This window comes from Protomyctophum parallelum (genome assembly GCF_964188405.1).
Source record: "Protomyctophum parallelum genome assembly, chromosome: 18".
Classification (NCBI taxonomy): Eukaryota; Metazoa; Chordata; class Actinopteri; order Myctophiformes; family Myctophidae; genus Protomyctophum; species Protomyctophum parallelum.
In genome coordinates, this window is record NC_139716.1 from 14,389,497 (window position 1) to 14,409,086 (window position 19,590).

At 42.3% G+C, this 19,590-nt stretch overlaps 1 protein-coding gene across 2 annotated transcripts; it reads left to right on the forward strand.

Moving 5' to 3' along the window:
• Positions 1-1,505: 1,505 nt before the first annotated feature.
• On the forward strand, positions 1,506-16,895 carry LOC310875385 (myosin heavy chain, fast skeletal muscle-like; the record flags this gene model as incomplete). 2 transcript variants are annotated; one of them, XM_083788594.1, is made up of 41 exons in its annotated part: positions 1,506-1,550; positions 2,294-2,333; positions 2,479-2,700; positions 2,813-2,956; positions 3,286-3,442; positions 3,535-3,562; positions 3,676-3,787; positions 3,917-4,009; positions 4,098-4,161; positions 4,284-4,382; positions 4,469-4,572; positions 4,878-5,016; positions 5,241-5,359; positions 5,854-6,003; positions 6,102-6,272; positions 6,498-6,801; positions 6,930-6,994; positions 7,127-7,214; positions 8,126-8,243; positions 9,390-9,513; positions 9,642-9,778; positions 10,151-10,406; positions 11,373-11,615; positions 11,707-11,883; positions 11,963-12,108; positions 12,235-12,325; positions 12,409-12,798; positions 12,903-13,029; positions 13,201-13,319; positions 13,425-13,621; positions 13,739-13,922; positions 14,012-14,177; positions 14,296-14,420; positions 14,551-14,859; positions 14,968-15,171; positions 15,265-15,390; positions 15,572-15,742; positions 15,827-15,931; positions 16,014-16,109; positions 16,559-16,687; positions 16,795-16,895. In XM_083788594.1, the coding sequence occupies 39 exons, from the start codon at positions 2,491-2,493 to the stop codon at positions 16,813-16,815; spliced, it is 5,808 nt and encodes a 1,935-aa protein (XP_083644720.1). In that variant the 3' UTR covers positions 16,816-16,895. The 2 variants fall into 2 exon arrangements, with proteins under 2 accessions (XP_083644720.1, XP_083644721.1); XM_083788595.1 differs by lacking the exons at positions 1,506-1,550; positions 2,294-2,333; positions 2,479-2,700; positions 2,813-2,956 and adding an exon at positions 3,018-3,086.
• Positions 16,896-19,590: the final 2,695 nt, after the last annotated feature.

The following is a 19,590-nucleotide window of genomic DNA, read 5'->3' on the forward strand; positions in this document are numbered from 1 at the left end:
TCAAGTATCTGCATGTTTGATTTGATATAGGCAAGCTGTGACAGTTAGTCAGCAACCTTATGTTGTCAGCTGTGTGAGGCTGTGTGCAGTGCAATTATCTGTCACTGAGTCTGCTAATAAATGCATTTATAATGCTAAAATTAAATGTGATGAGTACAAGGAATGGAAATAAAGTTACGGGCCAGTAAAGGATTAAGTGACGGTGCCCGGCCCTACAGTGTAGCAAGTCCCGTGAAATCAGTGCCAGACTATTTGTTGGAGCAGTTAACAACTCATTAATCTCATCTGGACTATAAAAACACCAACGCATAAACATAAACGTAACTGAAGATGACAAATGTTACAAATGTAGTGACTTTCCTCCTGAAATGCAGTTGGGGGGGGGAAGTATGAAGTATCAAGTAAAATGACAACTAGCCTATATAGGCCTACCATACTATACTCAAGCACAGTATTTGAGTAGCCTACTAACTTATTTACCTTATTTACCACTGAATATTAACAAATAATAATAATTATTATTATTATAAGTATTAATTAACGCCTGCGGTCTCCGGGGCTACAGCAAGGTTCCCGGTTCGAACCCGGGCTCCCCCAGAGTTAGTGTCAAAGTGTCCTTGAGCAAGACTCTGCCATTGGTGTGTGTGTGTGTGTGTGTGTGTGTGTGTGTGTGTGTGTGTGTGTGTGTGTGTGTGTGTGTGTGTGTGTGTGTGTGTGTGTGTGTGTGTGTGTGTGTGTTAGGGTGACCAGATGTCCCTCTTTGCATGAGACAGTCCCTCATTTCCAAGACTTTTCAGGCGTCCCACAAATTGAGACCCTGTCCCACATTGTGACTGGCAGGCATCAGTGTTCAAAATAAATGCTCTAATAGTTAGTCCCCTAATAGTTGGCCTTCTGTTGTAAAGCTCTCTCATTGTCTCTTCCTGCAAGATGTGTTTTTAAGCCTGTTAAAAATGGCATAAAAGAGGAGTTTATAAATGCCAATAGGCCTATGGTCGAATATGACATCAAGGCATTTAATAGCAACTCAAGTAGTAAGTTGCTAACCCGGTACTCCAGTATCGCTTGTGTGTGACAAGTGTGACACTTGTCCCACACAAGCGATAATTCTGTCCCTCAAATTAACAGTTTGGATCTGGTCACCCTAGTGTGTGTGTGTGTGTGTGTGTGTGTGTGTGTGTGTGTGTGTGTGTGTGTGTGTGTGTGTGTGTGTGTGTGTGTGTGTGTGTGTGTGTGTGTGTGTGTGTGTGTGAATGTAATCCACAATCTATGTAAGAAGTTGGCGGAGACATCGTAACTATAGACCATCAGCAAATGTATCTGACAAGACGGGCAGTAATGTAATGACTTTACCATGCAGAAACCCAGCACCCTACCACCCTGCCAATACTATTTGTATACTATAGCCACTGGCATCGACATAAAACCCTATATGCAGGAAGCAACTCCTACTTTTACTTTCTGCATATCCTGCAATTAACACCTAATATAAGCATGCTGGGATGGTTGACATGAACCCATTGCAGAGGAGTGCAACGTTCCATTTGCTGGTGAGTGAGACTTTATAATCTGTGTCCATCATAGTCATATAAATGTTTTAGTGATGTTAGTCATGTACAGACATGCCAGCTATTCATTTTTAGCATTATTCAATGCATAGTGCCACATACAGTAGCTATGAACCATGGTTACACATGCAGCATGATTTATGTTCTATTGTAGAGATTTAAATGATTGATTGTGTATTATTTTATTTATAGTGATATGGGTTTAGGCCAGATTGGAATTTGCTTTTGTTCGTTCATTTCTATTCTGATGTTACGATTATTTAAATAATAATTTGCATTGTATGTGTTTTATACCAGATACTTTCTTACTCTTAATCAAGTACTTCTTTGGAAGAGTACTTTTACATCTATTAGAGTTACCGTATTATTATTTTAAAGTAACAATAGTTTTACTTGAGTACAGATTGGCTAGTCTGTAAAATAAAAGTGTAATAAAGAAATCTAGCATTCCTTCAGTAAAAAGAAAACTAAAACAAGAAACATGGCTATAATAACTTTTAAGAATTAAGAATAAACAAACAAACAGAATGAAAATATTGAAATGGATCACTCTTTTCAGATATGGAACCAAATGAGACATTTTAAAATGCCTCTCTTACAAAGTGGTGTGTGGCAGCAAGAATGAACATTAGGATTCATATAATCCAATTTAAATTATGAATATAAATTGTATTAAATCCTTCATGTTAATGTCCTCAAAATGAAGTGTTGTTTTCCACACTTAGGGGTTACTCACAAGGTTTCACTGCTTGGTAGGAGGGAAAAGTAAGTATATATATATTTATTTTCTCCAAAACTATACTATAAGAATATAGTCCTTATACATACAGTAGTCCTATAATTAGGCCCATCTGCTCAGATCTCCAGTCAGAAAAGGCATCAACGCCTGCATCTATTTGTCCGTCTACAGAAAGCCGCCACAATGAGTACGGACGCTGAGATGGAGCAATATGGCAAAGCCGCCATATATCTCCGTAAACCAGAGAGGGAGAGACTTGAAGCCCAAACTGCGCCCTTTGATGCCAAATCGGCAGCATATGTGGCCGATAAGGCGGAGCTCTACGTCAAGTGTAAAATCCTCAGTAAGGAGGGTGGCAATGTCACCGTGGAAACGATAGGAGAAAAGAAGGACGTAAGTAGAGCTGTATCTAAAATCAAGTATAGTGGCAGCATAGTACAATTGTAATCAGAATACATTCTGAAGTTGTGTGTTTGTTGTCGTTTTTTTTTTTTACATTTCTTAGACAAGAACTGTCCCTGAGGCGGACGTGAGCCCTATGAACCCTCCCAAGTATGACAAGATTGAGGACATGGCCATGATGACCTACCTCAGTGAAGCCTCTGTCCTGTATAACCTCAAAGAGCGTTATGCAGCCTGGATGATCTATGTAAGTACAGTACAGTACAGTACAGTACAGTACAGTACAGTACACACTACACATGGCCATGATGACCCACCTCATTGAAGCCTCTGTCCTGTATAACCTCAAAGAGCGTTATGCAGCATGGATGATCTATGTAAGCTTTTCTACACGCTGAGAGCAATACACTATTTCACCTATTTCACCAAGTGAAAACCATAGAAATTAACTTGCTCCTTAGTTCATGCCACTTGCAACTCGTGACTGTAATCAGTTGTCACAGATATGTGGCATAGTCAGTGCTATATATGTTGTCATATGTTGTATGATAATGTTCTCTCTCTTCTCCCCTTCAGACATACTCTGGTTTGTTCTGTGCAACTGTGAACCCCTACAAGTGGCTCCCAGTGTACGACCAGGAGGTTGTGAATGCCTACAGAGGCAAGAAGCGTATTGAGGCTCCACCCCACATCTTCTCTGTCTCTGACAACGCCTTTCAGTTCATGCTGATGGGTACGTACTAGTCAGGACAATGTAAACAAATGCAGAACTATAATGGTTTTGGGCTGTATCCATGACTAAAAGTTTTGCTTTACATTTTACAGATAAAGAGAACCAGTCTGTCCTGATCACGTAAGTTTCCATCATCTATACTATAATAGTATTATGTAGGCATTAAAAAAAAGAACATTGTACAGTACACAAATTGCAAGTGCATTTCTCTGAATGTATGCATTTATAACCAGTGGAGAATCCGGTGCTGGAAAGACTGTGAACACCAAGCGTGTCATCCAGTACTTTGCAACAGCTGCAACTGCCTCTGGAGAGAAATCGGCGGCTGATAGCGGTAAAATCAAGGTATATTGTATGTTTTTAACTTTAACAAATACATGTTTTGGAACATAAAGCATTTATATGCAATATAGCAATTCAATTTAAAAGAATTCGGAGCTAATTCTAAACTGGGCGATGTCTAAAACATTCTAGGGGTCACTGGAGGATCAGATTATTGCAGCCAATCCCTTGCTGGAGGCCTATGGTAATGCCAAGACTGTGAGGAATGACAACTCCTCTCGCTTTGTAAGTGTAAAATAATGTAATTTTATGAGAAAATCTGCAATAATTCCACAATGTAGAGGGATGCAACCAATTGTGCCGTATCAAACAGGGTAAATTCATCAGAATCCATTTCAACAATGCGGGTAAATTGGCCAGTGCTGATATTGAGACATGTAAGTATGAAGTTCACAGATGATAAATTGTATATTCCTCCATGTAGATTATTATTATTAGTATTATTATGAGTTATGTACAACCCATGTATATTATTAAGAGTTATGTACAACCCATATAGATCTGCTGGAGAAGTCCAGAGTGACCTACCAGCTTCCTCTAGAGAGAGGTTACCACATCTTTTTCCAGATGATGACAGCCCACATACCTGAGATTATTGGTAAATGGAATGACTGATGATGCAGTGAGAACATAAATAAATGAATAAAAACACATGCTCACCCTAGCTTTGTAATGCCTTTTCAGATATGTGTCTGATCACCACCAACCCCTATGACTTCCCGTTGATCAGCATGGGTCAGATCACTGTGGCCAGCATCGACGACAAAGTGGAGCTGATGGCTACTGACGTGAGTCTTCCTACTGCTCACTGTGCACTGCACAGTCAGTTGCTCTGCACAATGTCTTTTCTACAACACCTCCCAAAATAATCCTATTTTTACTTTGCATTGCATTTAGTTTGTTCATTTACTTTTATTTTGACGCAGTAATGGTCTTTAAATGTTTAGGTATTGAAAGGTCTTCTTAAAAGTCACTTCAGAAATGTGCAGACACCCTATGCAGTATGTTGGTTTGTTGACTGTTGAGTTGTAGACCGTTTTAAAGGATGTTTGTTAATCTAATGCTTAATCTCGTCTCTGCTTATTTCCATCAGGATGCTATTGACATCCTGGGCTTCAACAAGGAGGAGAAGCATTACATCTACAAGTTCACCGGTGCAGTGATGCATCATGGAGTCATGAAGTTCAAGCAGAAGCAGCGTGAGGAGCAGGCGGAGCCAGATGGCACAGAGGGTGAGAGGAATGAAATGAAATAATGCTGACTTTGTCACGCGTATTGAATTTACTCATATTACAAATCAATTGTCACACTTAGACTGATTGTTTGGATTTCCTGTGTTACTATCTCTACGCATTAATTTGACGTGCCTTGCGTTTAACTTCCGTACTGTAAGTCACTCTCTGGAGTGTTTGCTAAATGCCTAAATTATAAATGGCAAATTGTATGAATATTTCAGAGGCTGACAAGATCTGCTACCTGATGGGTCTGAACTCAGGAGACATGCTTAAGGCATATTGCTACCCCAGAGTGAAAGTGGGAAACGAGTTTGTGACCAAGGGCCAGACTGTGCCACAGGTGAGTAGTACCCCTCCCACTCACCCAGATCAGCTAACACAGGGAAGCTGTCAGAATCTTCCCTAAAACACCCGGGACAGACTCTTCTCTCTTCTGGCTCCCAAACTGTGAACTCCCTATTGCAGTTAGAACTGCAGACTCACTCCAAATCCTCCGCCGAAATCTGAAGACTCCACTTTAGCCCGTAGCACTTGCCCTAGCCTTGACAACATTACAGGCTTATGTAAAGGCTAAAATGTTATTTTGATAGCATGTTATGTAGACAGATGCCAGGTTAATTTTGTAGACCTGGCATCTAGTGTGTAGCCTATAGTTTCAAGACTGATGATAGTTTCTTGGTTTACCGATCCTAGATTACTATTTCTATGCATTCAATGTTGTTTTACTTGCTTACTGTACATCACACTGGATTTAGAGCGTCTGCTAAATGTCTAAATTGCAGTTTGTAAATTGTGTAATTCACACCCCTACTAATAATGTTCCTATTTCCTTAGGTAATGAACTCAGTCGGTGCCTTGGCCAAGTCCATCTATGAGAAGCAGTTCTTCTGGATGGTCATTAGGATCAACGAGATGCTGGACACCAAGCAGCAGAGAAACTTCTACATTGGTGTGCTGGACATCGCTGGTTTTGAAATCTTTGATGTAAGTAAAGACTTGTTTTAAATGGGGGACTTATTCTTTTTTTCACAATTACACAATTACAAGAGATTGGGCTAATGAAATGTCCACTCCACTCACAGTTCAACACCCTGGAGCAGCTGTGCATCAACTTCACCAATGAGAAACTGCAACAGTTTTTCAACCATACCATGTTTGTCCTGGAACAAGAAGAGTACCTGAAAGAAGGAATTCCCTGGGATCTCGTTGACTTCGGCATGGACTTGGCTATCTGCATTGAGCTCATTGAGAAGGTAGGTACATGGACTTGGCTGTCTCATTGAGCTGATTGAGGAGGATTATTATTATTATTATTATTGCATATTATATTATGTATTGTCATAGACTTGTCTGTCAGCATTGCGTTCCTTGAGAAGGTATACTATTATTTTGTGCTTTAATGGACATGATGTAAATGTTGTTTTTTGTCAATGGCACTATGTTTTTGTTGATTTGTCTGTTTTGTTTCCTTTCCAAAGCCTTTGGGCATCTTCTCCATCCTTGAAGAGCAGTGCATGTTCCCGAAGGCTACAGACAAATCCTTCGCAGAGGCGCTGCTTTTAGCGCATCTGGGAAAGAACAAGGCCTTTGAGAAGCCCAAGCCCGGCAAAGGCAAGGGCGAGGCTCACTTCTCCCTGGTCCACTATGCTGGAACGGTGGACTACAGCATCACAGGCTGGCTGGACAAGAACAAAGATCCTCTTAACGACTCTGTCATTCAGCTGTACCAGAAGTCTTCATGTAAACTGCTATCCCTGTTCTATCCCCCACCTGAGCCTGAAGGTATGTTTATTAATATAATAATATAATATGTGTGTTCTATCCACCTGAGCCTAAAGGTATTGTTAAATGAATACTGTTATCATTCTGTATAACTAATGATAAATCATGATTCCAACTAATATAAACAGATACGACAAAGAAGGGAGGTAAGAAGAAGGGTGGTTCCATGCAGACTGTGTCTAGTGCTTTCAGGGTACGAATATTTATTCATTATTATCAACATTATATCCATGTATGTTTAATAATTGTAGTGGAGAGAAAAGTTCAATATTGTAATCAAGTTTTACTAATAATAAGCCTAATTGGCTCTTTTATGTCTCAATAGGCAAACTTGGGGATGCTGATGACCAACTTGAGGAGCACTCATCCTCACTTTGTGCGTTGCCTGATCCCCAACGAGACCAAGGTTCCAGGTAAACACAGAAAATATATAACTAGATAAAGTGCCCCTCTGGTCACAGGTCTCCACGAGGGCAGGTCAGGTTGTGGCCTCCTGGTGGCGCTATAATAGGCCAATGTGAAATTCTTGCCTTTGATGGCAATTGGATGATTTGAGGCATTTTGTTCCATTAATGAGTTTTGCAAAAATCCACCTGTTGGTGGCGATATAACAGGCCAATGTGAAAAGGGTGTGATATATTCCTCAGCCTAGTAGGAAAGTATGTGAAAGATTTCACGTAAATTGCATGCTGTGTTCATGATTTGAGGCATTTTGCACCAAAGAAATGTGTTTTGCAAAAATCCACCTGCATGATTTGAGGCTTTTTGTTCAAAACGGGCCAATCCTGCCAACTTTGAAAGCCAATGTTAGCCAATTAGGATGGAATATGAAATATCGGACAGATCCGGCTTGAACACATGACTATAGAGATAGTGTGTAACGATTTGAAGGATTTTTGGACAGAATCTGGAGGAGTAATATAAAAAAAATGTTTTTCAAATGTTGGCCTCCTGGTGGTGATATAATCAGGCCATTCTGGAAAATTTGGGCCAGAGGTTCGTTGGCATCCAGGGAGTGTGTGCAAAATTTGGCATTGACCAGGTTAACGGTGCCGGAGTTTAGTGGACGGACGGACGGACGGACACACACACACACACACACACACACACACACACACACACACACACACACACACGGGCACAGGGACGAAGTGCAAAACATACTCTCTCCCCATGCCTTCGGCCTGGTGGAGACAATAATTATATTATATGAATCCCAACGAGACCAAGACTCCAGGTAAACACAGAAAATAGCCATTTAAACAATGACAGTGAGGTGGTCAGTGTGTAACTATTTAGTAATAATGACGCAACATCTTTACAGGCCTGATGGAGAACTTCCTGGTCATCCACCAGCTGAGGTGTAACGGTGTGCTGGAGGGCATCAGGATCTGTAGAAAGGGCTTCCCCAGCAGGATCCCCTATGCTGACTTCAAGCAGAGGTATTCATTCTTTTTTCAGACTGCTTTATTGTCACATCACAGGTTTACAAGGTAAAAAAAAGTGTATAAAAAATTATATATTTACCATCGTATCATTATTTCCATAAGAAAAGGAAAGAAGGGGAAGAAGAAAGGGGGGAGGGGGCAAGTGGGAAAGCAGATTAACACAAATATCTACATATAGTACCAGAGATAAACTATAAAGGCTGCAGGCACGTGAGCATAGCAGCAGATATGCTGTGCATTATGGATGTTAGTTAAAGGACCACTTCACTACTTTTCAACCCATCTTCATATAATAGGTCCTCACTAATAATCATGAAAGAATGGCACAATTATTTTTCTACTCGGTCTGTGTCTCATAGGAGGGCTGTGGGCAGTTCAGAAACCGTCTTCCAGTGACATCATCGATGGAAGACGGTTTCTAAACTGCCCACAGCCGTCCTATGAGACACAGACTGAGTAGAAAACAATCGTGCCATTTTTTCATGATTATTAGTGAGGACCTATTATATGAAGATAGGTTGAAAAGTGGTGAAGTGGTCCTTTAAGGTGCTAGAAAAAACACAGAAATGGCATGAAGGTGCAAAATGACAGTGTGTGTCAACCGCAATCCGCATAAAGTTGATTGACTGACAGACAGTGGTATAATCTGCAAGTACAGTAGGTCCATGAGGAAGAGCAAAGAAAAGACCCTTGTCCCTGGTATAATCCACGGGTGTCCAAGGAAGAGCTAAGACCAAGTCACTATATTCCAGCAGCCTGATGACACCCCTGTCATCAGGCTGCTGAACAAGACTCATGCCTGAAAACTGTTCATGAACCTGGTGGTGATGCTCTTGATACTGCGGCAAGGCCCCTTGCCCGGCCACGGTCGTTGTAGTAGAGGGTTGAACAGTTTGTGTGTGACTTCGGTGGGGCTTGTCCTTGATGATGCTTTGACTACACACCGCTTTTTCTACAGTTCCTGGAGTGCGGGCAGCTGGCCTCCCATGATGTGCCCTGCCGATCGCACTACTCGCTGTAGGCTTATCTTTTCTCGGGCAGTAGTTTCCATACCAGGCCGTAACACAGCCTGATAGAACGCCTTCAACTGAGCTTTTAGTTCCGAACCCATATGCAAAATGACCCTCTTTTACAAAACAGGTACAAAGTACTGAATGCCGCGGCATGTCCCGAGGGCTCGTTCATGGACAACAAGAAGGCCTCTGAGAAGCTGCTTGGGTCCATTGATGTTCCCGTTGATGATTACCGCTTTGGACACACCAAGGTAAACACACTGTACCTCATGATGAGTATACAAGTTAAGCGCACTGCAAATCTGATTTAACGTTATCCAGAGAGCATTAAAAGTCGATCTTACGGTTGTTTAGTTACAGTGTTTGTAACATTATTCAGGTGTTCTTCAAAGCTGGTCTGCTGGGTGTCCTTGAGGAGATGCGAGATGAAAAGCTGGCTGCTCTGGTCGGCATGACTCAGGCTCTCGCAAGAGCTTACCTCATGAGGAAGGAGTTTTCCAAGATGATGGTTAGAAGGTACTTTGAAAACACCAATTCAATATTAAGTACAATGTGTCATGTTGTACTTAATATTGTGTTGTCATTGCTGTTTAATAAAATAAATGTAAAGTCACACTCACTAGTAATACAATAGCAAAGATTGTTAAGCAAGATTTTGGTGATGTTGGCAAGGAAAAAACTCTATCCCCTTAAAAGGAAGAAACCTCAAGCAGAACCAGGCTCTTGGGTGGAGCACATTGCCGGGGGAAACAACAGCAATAACGACAACAACAATATTAATAATAATGACACAATAAGCTATAATAATTACGCCCTGCAGTCATATTTCATGGAAACTAGATCTGCAGCTCAGGGGGATCCTCAGTCATGATCCACTGTTTTCCACAGAGAGGCCGTCTACACCATCCAGTTCAACCTCCGCTCATTCGTCAGTGTGAAACACTGGCCATGGATGAAGGTCTACTACAAGATCAAGCCTCTTCTGCAAAGCGCTGAGACTGAGAAGGAACTGATGAACATGAAGGAGAACTATGAAAAGATGACGACTGACCTGGCCACTGCCCTGGCCGCCAAGAAGTCACTAGAAGAGAAATTGGTGGCTATAGTGCAGGAGAAGAATAACCTTGCAGCAGCATCGGCATCAGTAAGTAGCTACACTTTACAGGAAATGTTTGCTAATATTTAATATCGTTTATAATCTTAAACCTTTTATCTAATGTACAATGTATATGTATTGTAGACCAGGAGTGGGCAAATTTGACGATGGAGATGGCCACTATATTTCCACTCTCGCTCCAGAGGGCCACATTGCATATTACTGTTAGTAATAGCCGATCTACAAGCTCAAAACGCGTTGCAGTGTGACTAACTATAATTATAGTTATGTTAACTGTTAACTAAATACAAATACATTGGACATTAAAATATTCAATAACATTTGAATACTACCGTTTACTCATTAATTAATCTACTAATTTAGACGGAAGTAATTAAAGATATTTGCATGTTTGGAATCTTAACAGCTGAAATTTTAATTGAAATGCCGAATAATGTTTTGCTATTTTTGAATTGGAATCCTGAAAAGTGAAATTTTAATTTAATTTAGTTATAGTTATGTTAACTTCATGAACTAAATAAAGAGAAGAACATTTTAGTACTATATAAATATAGCTGAAATCAATAATATATCAGTATTCTGATATTAACCTGCTGGCCGCATTAAGTGATGGTGGGGGGCACGTACATGTGGCCCCCGGGCTGCAAGTTGCCCATGTATTTTGCAGAGTAGACCGTCGAATGGCCGTTGGCATCATACAATGTAGACCCAATTTGTGGTTATTTTGTGGGGGAGGGTGTATGTGCATAATGCCACTACTATAGTCCATAGTATATCCTTTTAGAGAGGTTGATAGCCTCCAGCTTCTTCCTTGTCCTCACCTCCGCCACCGCTTCCGTATACCGTCCAAGCTCTAACAATGATAGTCTGACTTTTTCAACAGCTTGTTCAGTCTACTAATGTCCCCCCCCCCCAGGAAGCAGCTGGAACTCATATCTCACCCAGAACAAACACTGAAATGTTCACTCACTTATCTTTTTCATTGACAACCAGGGAGATGAGGCTCTGAATGATGCTGAGGAGAGATGTGAGGGTCTCATCAAAAGTAAGATCCAGTTGGAGGCAAAGCTCAAAGAGACGACTGAGAGACTGGAGGACGAAGAGGAGATCAATGCGGAGCTGACGGCCAAGAAGAGGAAGCTGGAAGATGAATGCTCTGAGCTCAAGAAGGACATTGATGACCTGGAGCTCACCTTGGCCAAAGTGGAGAAGGAGAAACACGCCACTGAAAACAAGGTTCAACATTATACACTCTAGCCGACCGTCTCATCAAGTTATACAACAATAATGATCCATTCATGACAACTAATCTGTTCTGCTTCTTTAGGTGAAGAACCTGACTGAGGAGATGGCCTCCCAAGATGAAGGTCTTTCTAAGCTGACCAAGGAGAAGAAGGCTCTCCAGGAGGCCCATCAGCAGACCCTGGACGACCTGCAGGCAGAGGAAGACAAAGTCAACACTCTGACCAAGGCCAAGACCAAGCTGGAGCAGCAAGTTGACGACGTCAGTACATCAAGTCAATTGGGTGTTTTGAACTATATATTGTTGTACTGAATAAAAACACAAACATATTGTTGTGCAGTTGGAGGGTTCTCTGGAGCAAGAGAAGAAGCTCCGCATGGACCTCGAGAGAGCCAAGAGAAAGCTTGAGGGTGATCTGAAACTGGCCCAGGAATCCATCATGGATCTGGAGAACGACAAACAACAGTCTGACGAGAAGATAAAGAAGTAACGTGGACCACGATATGAATAATTATTATGAATAATAATGATTATTAATAATAATAACAATATGAAATGCAACGGAGAAAAACTACCACTAAAATATGATGTATGATGTACTGTATTCCACAGGAAGGACTTTGAAGTAGCCCAGCTTCTGAGTAAGATTGAGGATGAGCAATCTTTGGGCGCCCAGCTGCAGAAGAAGATCAAAGAACTCCAGGTATTTCTTTTTTAATCTTCTTTAAAACCATTGATTATAAGTAAGTGTTTATTCATATTTTAATATGTTCCTTAATCTGAAAGGCTCGTATTGAAGAACTGGAGGAGGAGATTGAGGCAGAGCGTGCTGCTCGTGCTAAGGTTGAGAAGCAGAGAGCCGACCTCTCCAGGGAACTTGAGGAGATCAGCGAGAGGCTGGAGGAGGCCGGCGGAGCCACCGCTTCTCAGATCGAGATGAATAAGAAGCGCGAGGCTGAGTTCCAGAAGCTGCGTCGTGACCTTGAAGAGTCCACCCTGCAGCATGAAGCCACTGCTTCTGCTCTCCGCAAGAAACAGGCGGACAGCGTCGCAGAGCTGGGCGAGCAGATCGACAACCTTCAGAGAGTCAAGCAGAAACTGGAGAAGGAGAAGAGTGAATACAAGATGGAGATCGATGACCTGTCCAGCAACATGGAAGCTGTTGCAAAGGCAAAGGTAGTATAGAATGCTTGTGTGAAATTCTTGACAAAATACAAAAAAACTAGGAAATGCATTGTAGGTTACTTCAATGATTGAATATGTCCAATGTTATTCAACAGGGAAATCTGGAGAAGATGTGTCGCACCCTTGAGGACCAACTCAGTGAAATCAAGTCCAAGAGTGATGAGAATGTTCGCCAGCTAAATGATATTGGAGCTCAAAGAGCTAGACTGTTGACGGAAAATGGTAAATGTTCATCATAAAGTCCACTAGCATGCATGGTCTGTCAATGGCACTTGAGCTAATTACATAATTAGAGATAATGCTTTGATCCGCAGTTATCACACGGATTTAAGGATTATGTATTCAACAAATATTATTTAAATGTTTGAAACTAATATTTGAATGTCTAACTAGGTGAGTTTGGTCGTCAACTTGAGGAGAAAGAAGCTCTGGTCTCTCAGCTTACCAGAGGCAAGCAGGCCTTCACCCAACAGATTGAGGAGTTGAAGAGACACGTTGAAGAGGAGGTTAAGGTATGAGGAACCGCCTTTTATTTTCTTTCTTACGAATAGGCCTGATTCTATTTTGTTTGGTAATTTTATCCAGCTGACATTATCTGGGTATTTTTCTTTTGACAGGCAAAGAATGCTCTTGCCCACGCTGTGCAATCAGCTCGCCATGACTGTGACCTTCTGAGGGAACAGTTTGAAGAGGAGCAGGAGGCGAAGGCGGAGCTGCAGCGTGGAATGTCCAAGGCCAACGCTGAGGTGTGTCAGTGGAGGAGCAAGTATGAGACTGATGCTGTCCAACGCACTGAGGAGCTGGAGGAGGCTAAGTAAGTGGTTTACACCATCAGGTACCACTCACTATACAAAACATAGGTTTACTGGTATCACACACTAAACAAAACATTGCTCACAATAATTTGATTCCATTCAAAACCGATCAACAGGAAGAAGCTCGCCCAGCGTCTTCAGGAAGCTGAGGAGCAAATCGAGGCTGTGAATTCCAAATGCGCCTCTCTGGAGAAAACCAAGCAAAGACTCCAGGGTGAGGTGGAAGACCTCATGATTGATGTGGAGAGGGCCAATAGTTTGGCTGCCAACCTTGACAAGAAACAGAGGAACTTCGATAAGGTGCTTTGACATACGTTATTTTGAAACAAAATAGTGCATGCCTTCTTGAAATGTGATAAATGACACATTTCATTACTGCTGCTCTGCAGGTCTTGGCAGAATGGAAGCAGAAGTTTGAAGAGGGCCAGGCGGAGCTGGAGGGCGCTCAGAAAGAGGCTCGTTCTCTCAGCACTGAGTTGTTTAAAATGAAGAACTCTTACGAGGAGTCTCTGGACCAACTGGAGACCATGAAGCGTGAGAACAAGAACCTGCAACGTGAGTTTCCTCTACATCATTCTTTTAATAACAGTTAAACAAGCTTGAACACTATTCAAATGCAAATACAAATAGCTGATTGTTAGTTCCTCATTGATTCTTTTCAACCTTGGTGCAGAGGAGATCTCAGACCTGACTGAACAGATTGGTGAGACTGGAAAGAGCATCCATGAGCTGGAGAAGTCCAAGAAGCAGACAGAGACAGAGAAGTCCGAGATCCAGACAGCCCTGGAGGAAGCCGAGGTGACACCTTAGCTCCTAGATCAACAATGCATGTCTATATTTTACATTTCTTTCAAGACATGTTACATTCAAACAGCATAGCAGTATACAGTATGATCCTACAACCTTTTGATCCTGTATTATATTTCAGGGTACTCTGGAGCACGAGGAGTCCAAGATTCTTCGTGTCCAGCTGGAGCTCAACCAGATCAAGGGTGAGGTCGACAGGAAGCTGGCAGAGAAGGATGAAGAGATGGAGCAGATCAAGAGGAACAGCGCAAGGGTGGTCGACTCCATGCAGAGCACTCTGGACGGTGAGGTCAGGAGCAGAAACGATGCCCTGAGAATCAAGAAGAAGATGGAGGGAGACCTGAACGAGATGGAGGTTCAGCTGAGCCACGCCAACCGCCAGGCATCTGAGGCCCAGAAGCAGCTTAGGAATGTCCAGGGCTCGCTTAAGGTGCAAAACATAGTCGTTGGACACATATTCAAACAACGGAACTGCTCTGAACAAGTCACATTCTGATGTCTCTCTTAACATGACCACCTCAAATGTGATTTATTTTAGGATGCCCAACTGCACCTTGACGATGCTTGCAGAGGCCAAGAAGATAGTAAGGAACAAGCTGCCATGGTGGAGCGTAGGAACGGCCTCATGGTCGCCGAGATCGAGGAGCTGAGAGTGGCTGTGGAACAGACAGAGAGAGGCCGCAAAGTGGCTGAACAAGAGCTAGTGGATGCCAGTGAACGCGCTGGCCTGTTGCACTCCCAGGTAAGTCAATGGAAGAACTCTCACCATATTTATCATACAAGTCATGCATACTTGCTGTTGCTCATGCATTGCTAAACTGAATGTTTATTTTAGAACACAAGCCTTTTGAACACCAAGAAGAAGCTTGAAACCGACCTGATCCAGGTCCAAGGTGAAGTGGACGACTCTGTTCAAGAAGCAAGGAATGCTGAGGATAAGGCCAAGAAAGCCATCACTGATGTAAGTTAGGATGACAAACCGCTGCTTACTTACTTAATTATATTTGTTATTATATTAATATACCAGGACAATAATTGGACATCCTTGTGGCATGCTTAAAATATACATTATTGTCTGTGCTCATTGTCTGTGTATGGCATGGAGACCAAGACATGCAGGACATTTTTTTAATTATTTCCAGGCTGCTATGATGGCTGAGGAGCTGAAGAAGGAGCAGGACACCAGCTCTCACCTGGAGAGGATGAAGAAGAACCTGGAGGTCACAGTCAAGGACCTGCAGCACCGTCTCGACGAGGCTGAGAACCTGGCCATGAAGGGAGGCAAGAAGCAGCTCCAGAAACTGGAGGGCAGGGTAAGATGAGGTTTACTTCAACACAGCTTATAGTCAATGAAATAAAACTGAATTTATTTCATAATGTATGGTTCCATTGTGAAGGTGCGTGAACTGGAGGTAGAGGTTGAATCTGCACAGAGAGGCGGAACTGACGCTGTTAAAGGTGTCCGCAAGTACGAGAGGAGAGTGAAGGAGCTGTCATACCAGGTATACTATCTTATCATGTTCACTTTAATGACCATCACGCCATTGACGAAAAACTAATGTTCTCAATTCACTCTCACTTCAGACTGAAGAGGACAAGAAGAATCTTGGCAGGCTTCAGGATCTGGTAGACAAGCTGCAGATGAAGGTGAAGGGCTACAAGAGGCAGGCTGAAGAAGCGGTAAGACAAATATACATTTGGTTGCCATGGGCAGAGTGTTGTTGTCCTATAACTAAGGAGTAATGGGAATCAGTTATGTATTCATGGGCATTGTGGAGGCTCTGATCTGTTACTGTAACTAAAGGCAAGCTTCACATACTGAAGACACAGGCAGTGTGATTCAGGGACATTCAGGAAAAATGGACTACAGAAAGCAATGGCTTTTGTTTCCTATAACCAAGCTGCAATGTTTGGCTTGGGGTGCCGAACAAGAACAAGAACACAGCTATGATTGTGCTATTCCAATGAGAACCTGTCGGGGATAATTCATGTGACCACATGAATGTCACTCATGAACAATACTGCTTGGGCCACACATTACAATACCCTGAAATGGTCTTGTTTGGACTATGATTGTAAGATGTTCTTTTCAAGTATTGAGGCTTTGAACCATCTCTATCATATTGTAGGAGGAAGCAGCCAACGTTCACCTGTCCAAGTGCAGGAAGGTTCAGAATGAGCTGGAGGAAGCTGAAGAACGTGCCGACATCGCTGAAACCCAGGTCAACAAGATGAGAGCTAAAAGTCGTGACTCCAAGGTAATACATGTTCAATAGTAGGTTCATTATGTTGATTATCTTTAACTAAGATTTAACGGAAGATTCATGAATGTTGAATATCTAAACTTATATTCCTATTGTTACAGGGAAAAGAAGCTGCTGAATAAGTTCTCCAATTCAAGTCACTGTACATAAAGTCATAAAATATGACCCATTGTATTCAATAAAGGTAGTAAAACAAAAGTTATTCATTTCTTGTATTCATTACTTTGTCAATACTTTTTTATTGTGATGTTTTGAATTCTGGGTCCAATACACATGGTATGTCCACTATACGATTTTATAAACCCATTGCAAAGATAAGTACTTAAAGGGAAGCGGCATATTCAAATACATTCACTTTCAAGTTTCTAGGTAACAGTATGAAGGTGTAGCCTTTCTAGACTCGCTAACGCACTGGACCAGGGCTAGCTGCGGCACTGCAGCCTGTCCCCGTTCTCTTAGCTCATGCCGGCGACACCAACAAATTCACACAAAACTTTGCCAGAAATGGTCACGGAGCAAAGGAACAACTAATTAACTTAATTAAGATGAAGTTGACCAAATTCCGTTGGGCCAATAGGGTATGTGAGCATGCATGGTGGCACTACATTTTGTGAACAGGCTGCATTCCGATTGCTGTCTGTGCACTTCTGAACAGTGGTTGTAATTATTATAATAACTCAATATCTTGTCATAACCGCAACCTTTCTTTTTTTATATATCTTTTTTTTTATCCCACGATTTTGTAACCCATTTTTCACCCCTGTGTCAATGATCTAATGTGATCCTGGGCTCTACACACCCTCCGCCAACCTAGTCCCCATATATGGGGGACAAGGGGAGAGCAACGGACTTGAACTCATGCTTCCCTCATGCCTGAGTGTCCAAGTTGCTCCTTTACGCCTGACGGGGGGGGAGTTTCCCTGGTTGGATGGAACGCGTGGAAGGAACACGTTATTCCAACCAGTTCTTTTCCCCTCCATCAGGCTGGCCAGGGGGAGGCAGTTTAGAGACCAGGATTACTGCATGTTTTTTGTGAGGGTACCTACCCTATAACCAACCTTTCAATTTCAATTTCAAAATGCTTTATTGGCATTATAAAATAATATGTTCTACATTGCCAAAGCATATAACAAAACAAATGTCAACATTGCGTACATGGAGACAACAAACATCCCAACAATAATTAACAACAAGCAATACAGTAACAATGAAAATAAATGAACAAACAGAAACATAACAGCAACTTAATGACCCTGTTAAGCCACCTGGCTCTTCTGTCCACTGGCTGTCCCTCAGTTGACAACTCCACACGTATTTTGCTGCCAAAAAATTACATTTGGACTGTTCTCCCAGAACATATTGAAATGATGAGTTATTAATGGATTCAGATTATTTATATTTTTCTTTAAAGGTATATTCAGTGATTTCACTTAATTCAAATATAATTTTTTGTTTTGTTTTGTTGTGATAATCCCCCCTGGGCCCTACTATAGAGTGTGCTGACCATATAAGGAGTTACTCCCTGTCCCCAGTTAACCCCTGGGGGTCAACAAACCTTAGGTTTCGTTTTTGGCTAGGTGGCCCAGCCTTCATCCAATCAGGATAGAGAGGGGCCTTCCGCCAATCATGATTGAGCGGGGGCGGGCCTTGGTGTGTGTGCTGTTGGCCTGTTGCGTGTTCTCCCATGTGTAATGCGTGCATGTGCACATCTTGTTACCGGGGCAGACCGGAGGGTTTTCCAAATCACCCAAACCACTGAATGCTCCTTCAAATTTAGGGAAGAATGATTCTCTAGTGAGTCTAGTCTATATTTGTCACATTCTGTAACGGAATAAAGTGTATAGCTCCGTCTCCACCTCCCCTTGAGAGCAGAGTGAACACATGCAGACGCAGTCTCTAGGCAGCCAGTCCCTCCAGTTTTGTCTATGTCTGCCTGTTTCTATTGCCAGGCGTGGTCACTGAGGCCCTCATTTATCAACCGTGCGTACGCCAAAATATGGGCGCACGCCGAAATTACCGACATTTTCGGCATTTAACATTTCCGGCAAAGCTTGAAATTGAACTTGAGTAGGACAAATAGTCACGTCTGGTCATGAGCTGCCGTACGCTTTTTTCTGTCTTACACAAGCGGAGCAGCCTTGTCTGAACTGCTGAGAGGCTGTCACAGGCATCTAAACATAATGTATTCACTCCTAAAATGTTTATATAAAATGTATGTATAATGTATATGGGCTACATGTAAAAAAATAAAATAAAAAAAAGTTAAGGAATACATGTGTCATATGAAATTAGTAGGAGATAAAATCGCGCAATTAAAAACAAAGTTGCAAGATATGCTTAATAAGCCATTTAAACAGTGTTTTGCATGAGCGCATACATGCAAAACTGTGCTGAAATATTTCCATGACGGGACGTTGGAGAGTATAGTGCAGCAGACAGTGCTGCAGCTCAGCTGCGGAGAGTCCCAACGTGCAGGTATAGCCTACTATAGCCTAATCTACAGCATGAAGGCCGATGTCTTTCTTACGGTATGTGCAATATAATAAACCCGACGCGTCGCTCGAATGCCAAATGTACCGTGCCAGGCTCCCAGCGCAAGTGGGAACTGCATCGGAGATATAGGTATATTACCCAGCCAGCCCACGCTGCCCACCACCAGCCACATATGAGGCTATATACTGTTTTGGCTGCACATTCATATAATGACAGTTGACAGCCCGGCCACTGCAGTGAGTGATTAACGACTGGCTATCTAAATAGACTGTCGAACGTCGGAACGTGCATGGTCAGTTGGTCACGGACGGACCACTATGATAGAGAGAGACAGACAGACAGGACAGGAGGAGCACCTGCAAAACAGCAGCGTGTGTGTGCCTATTTGTTATTTAATTATGGTT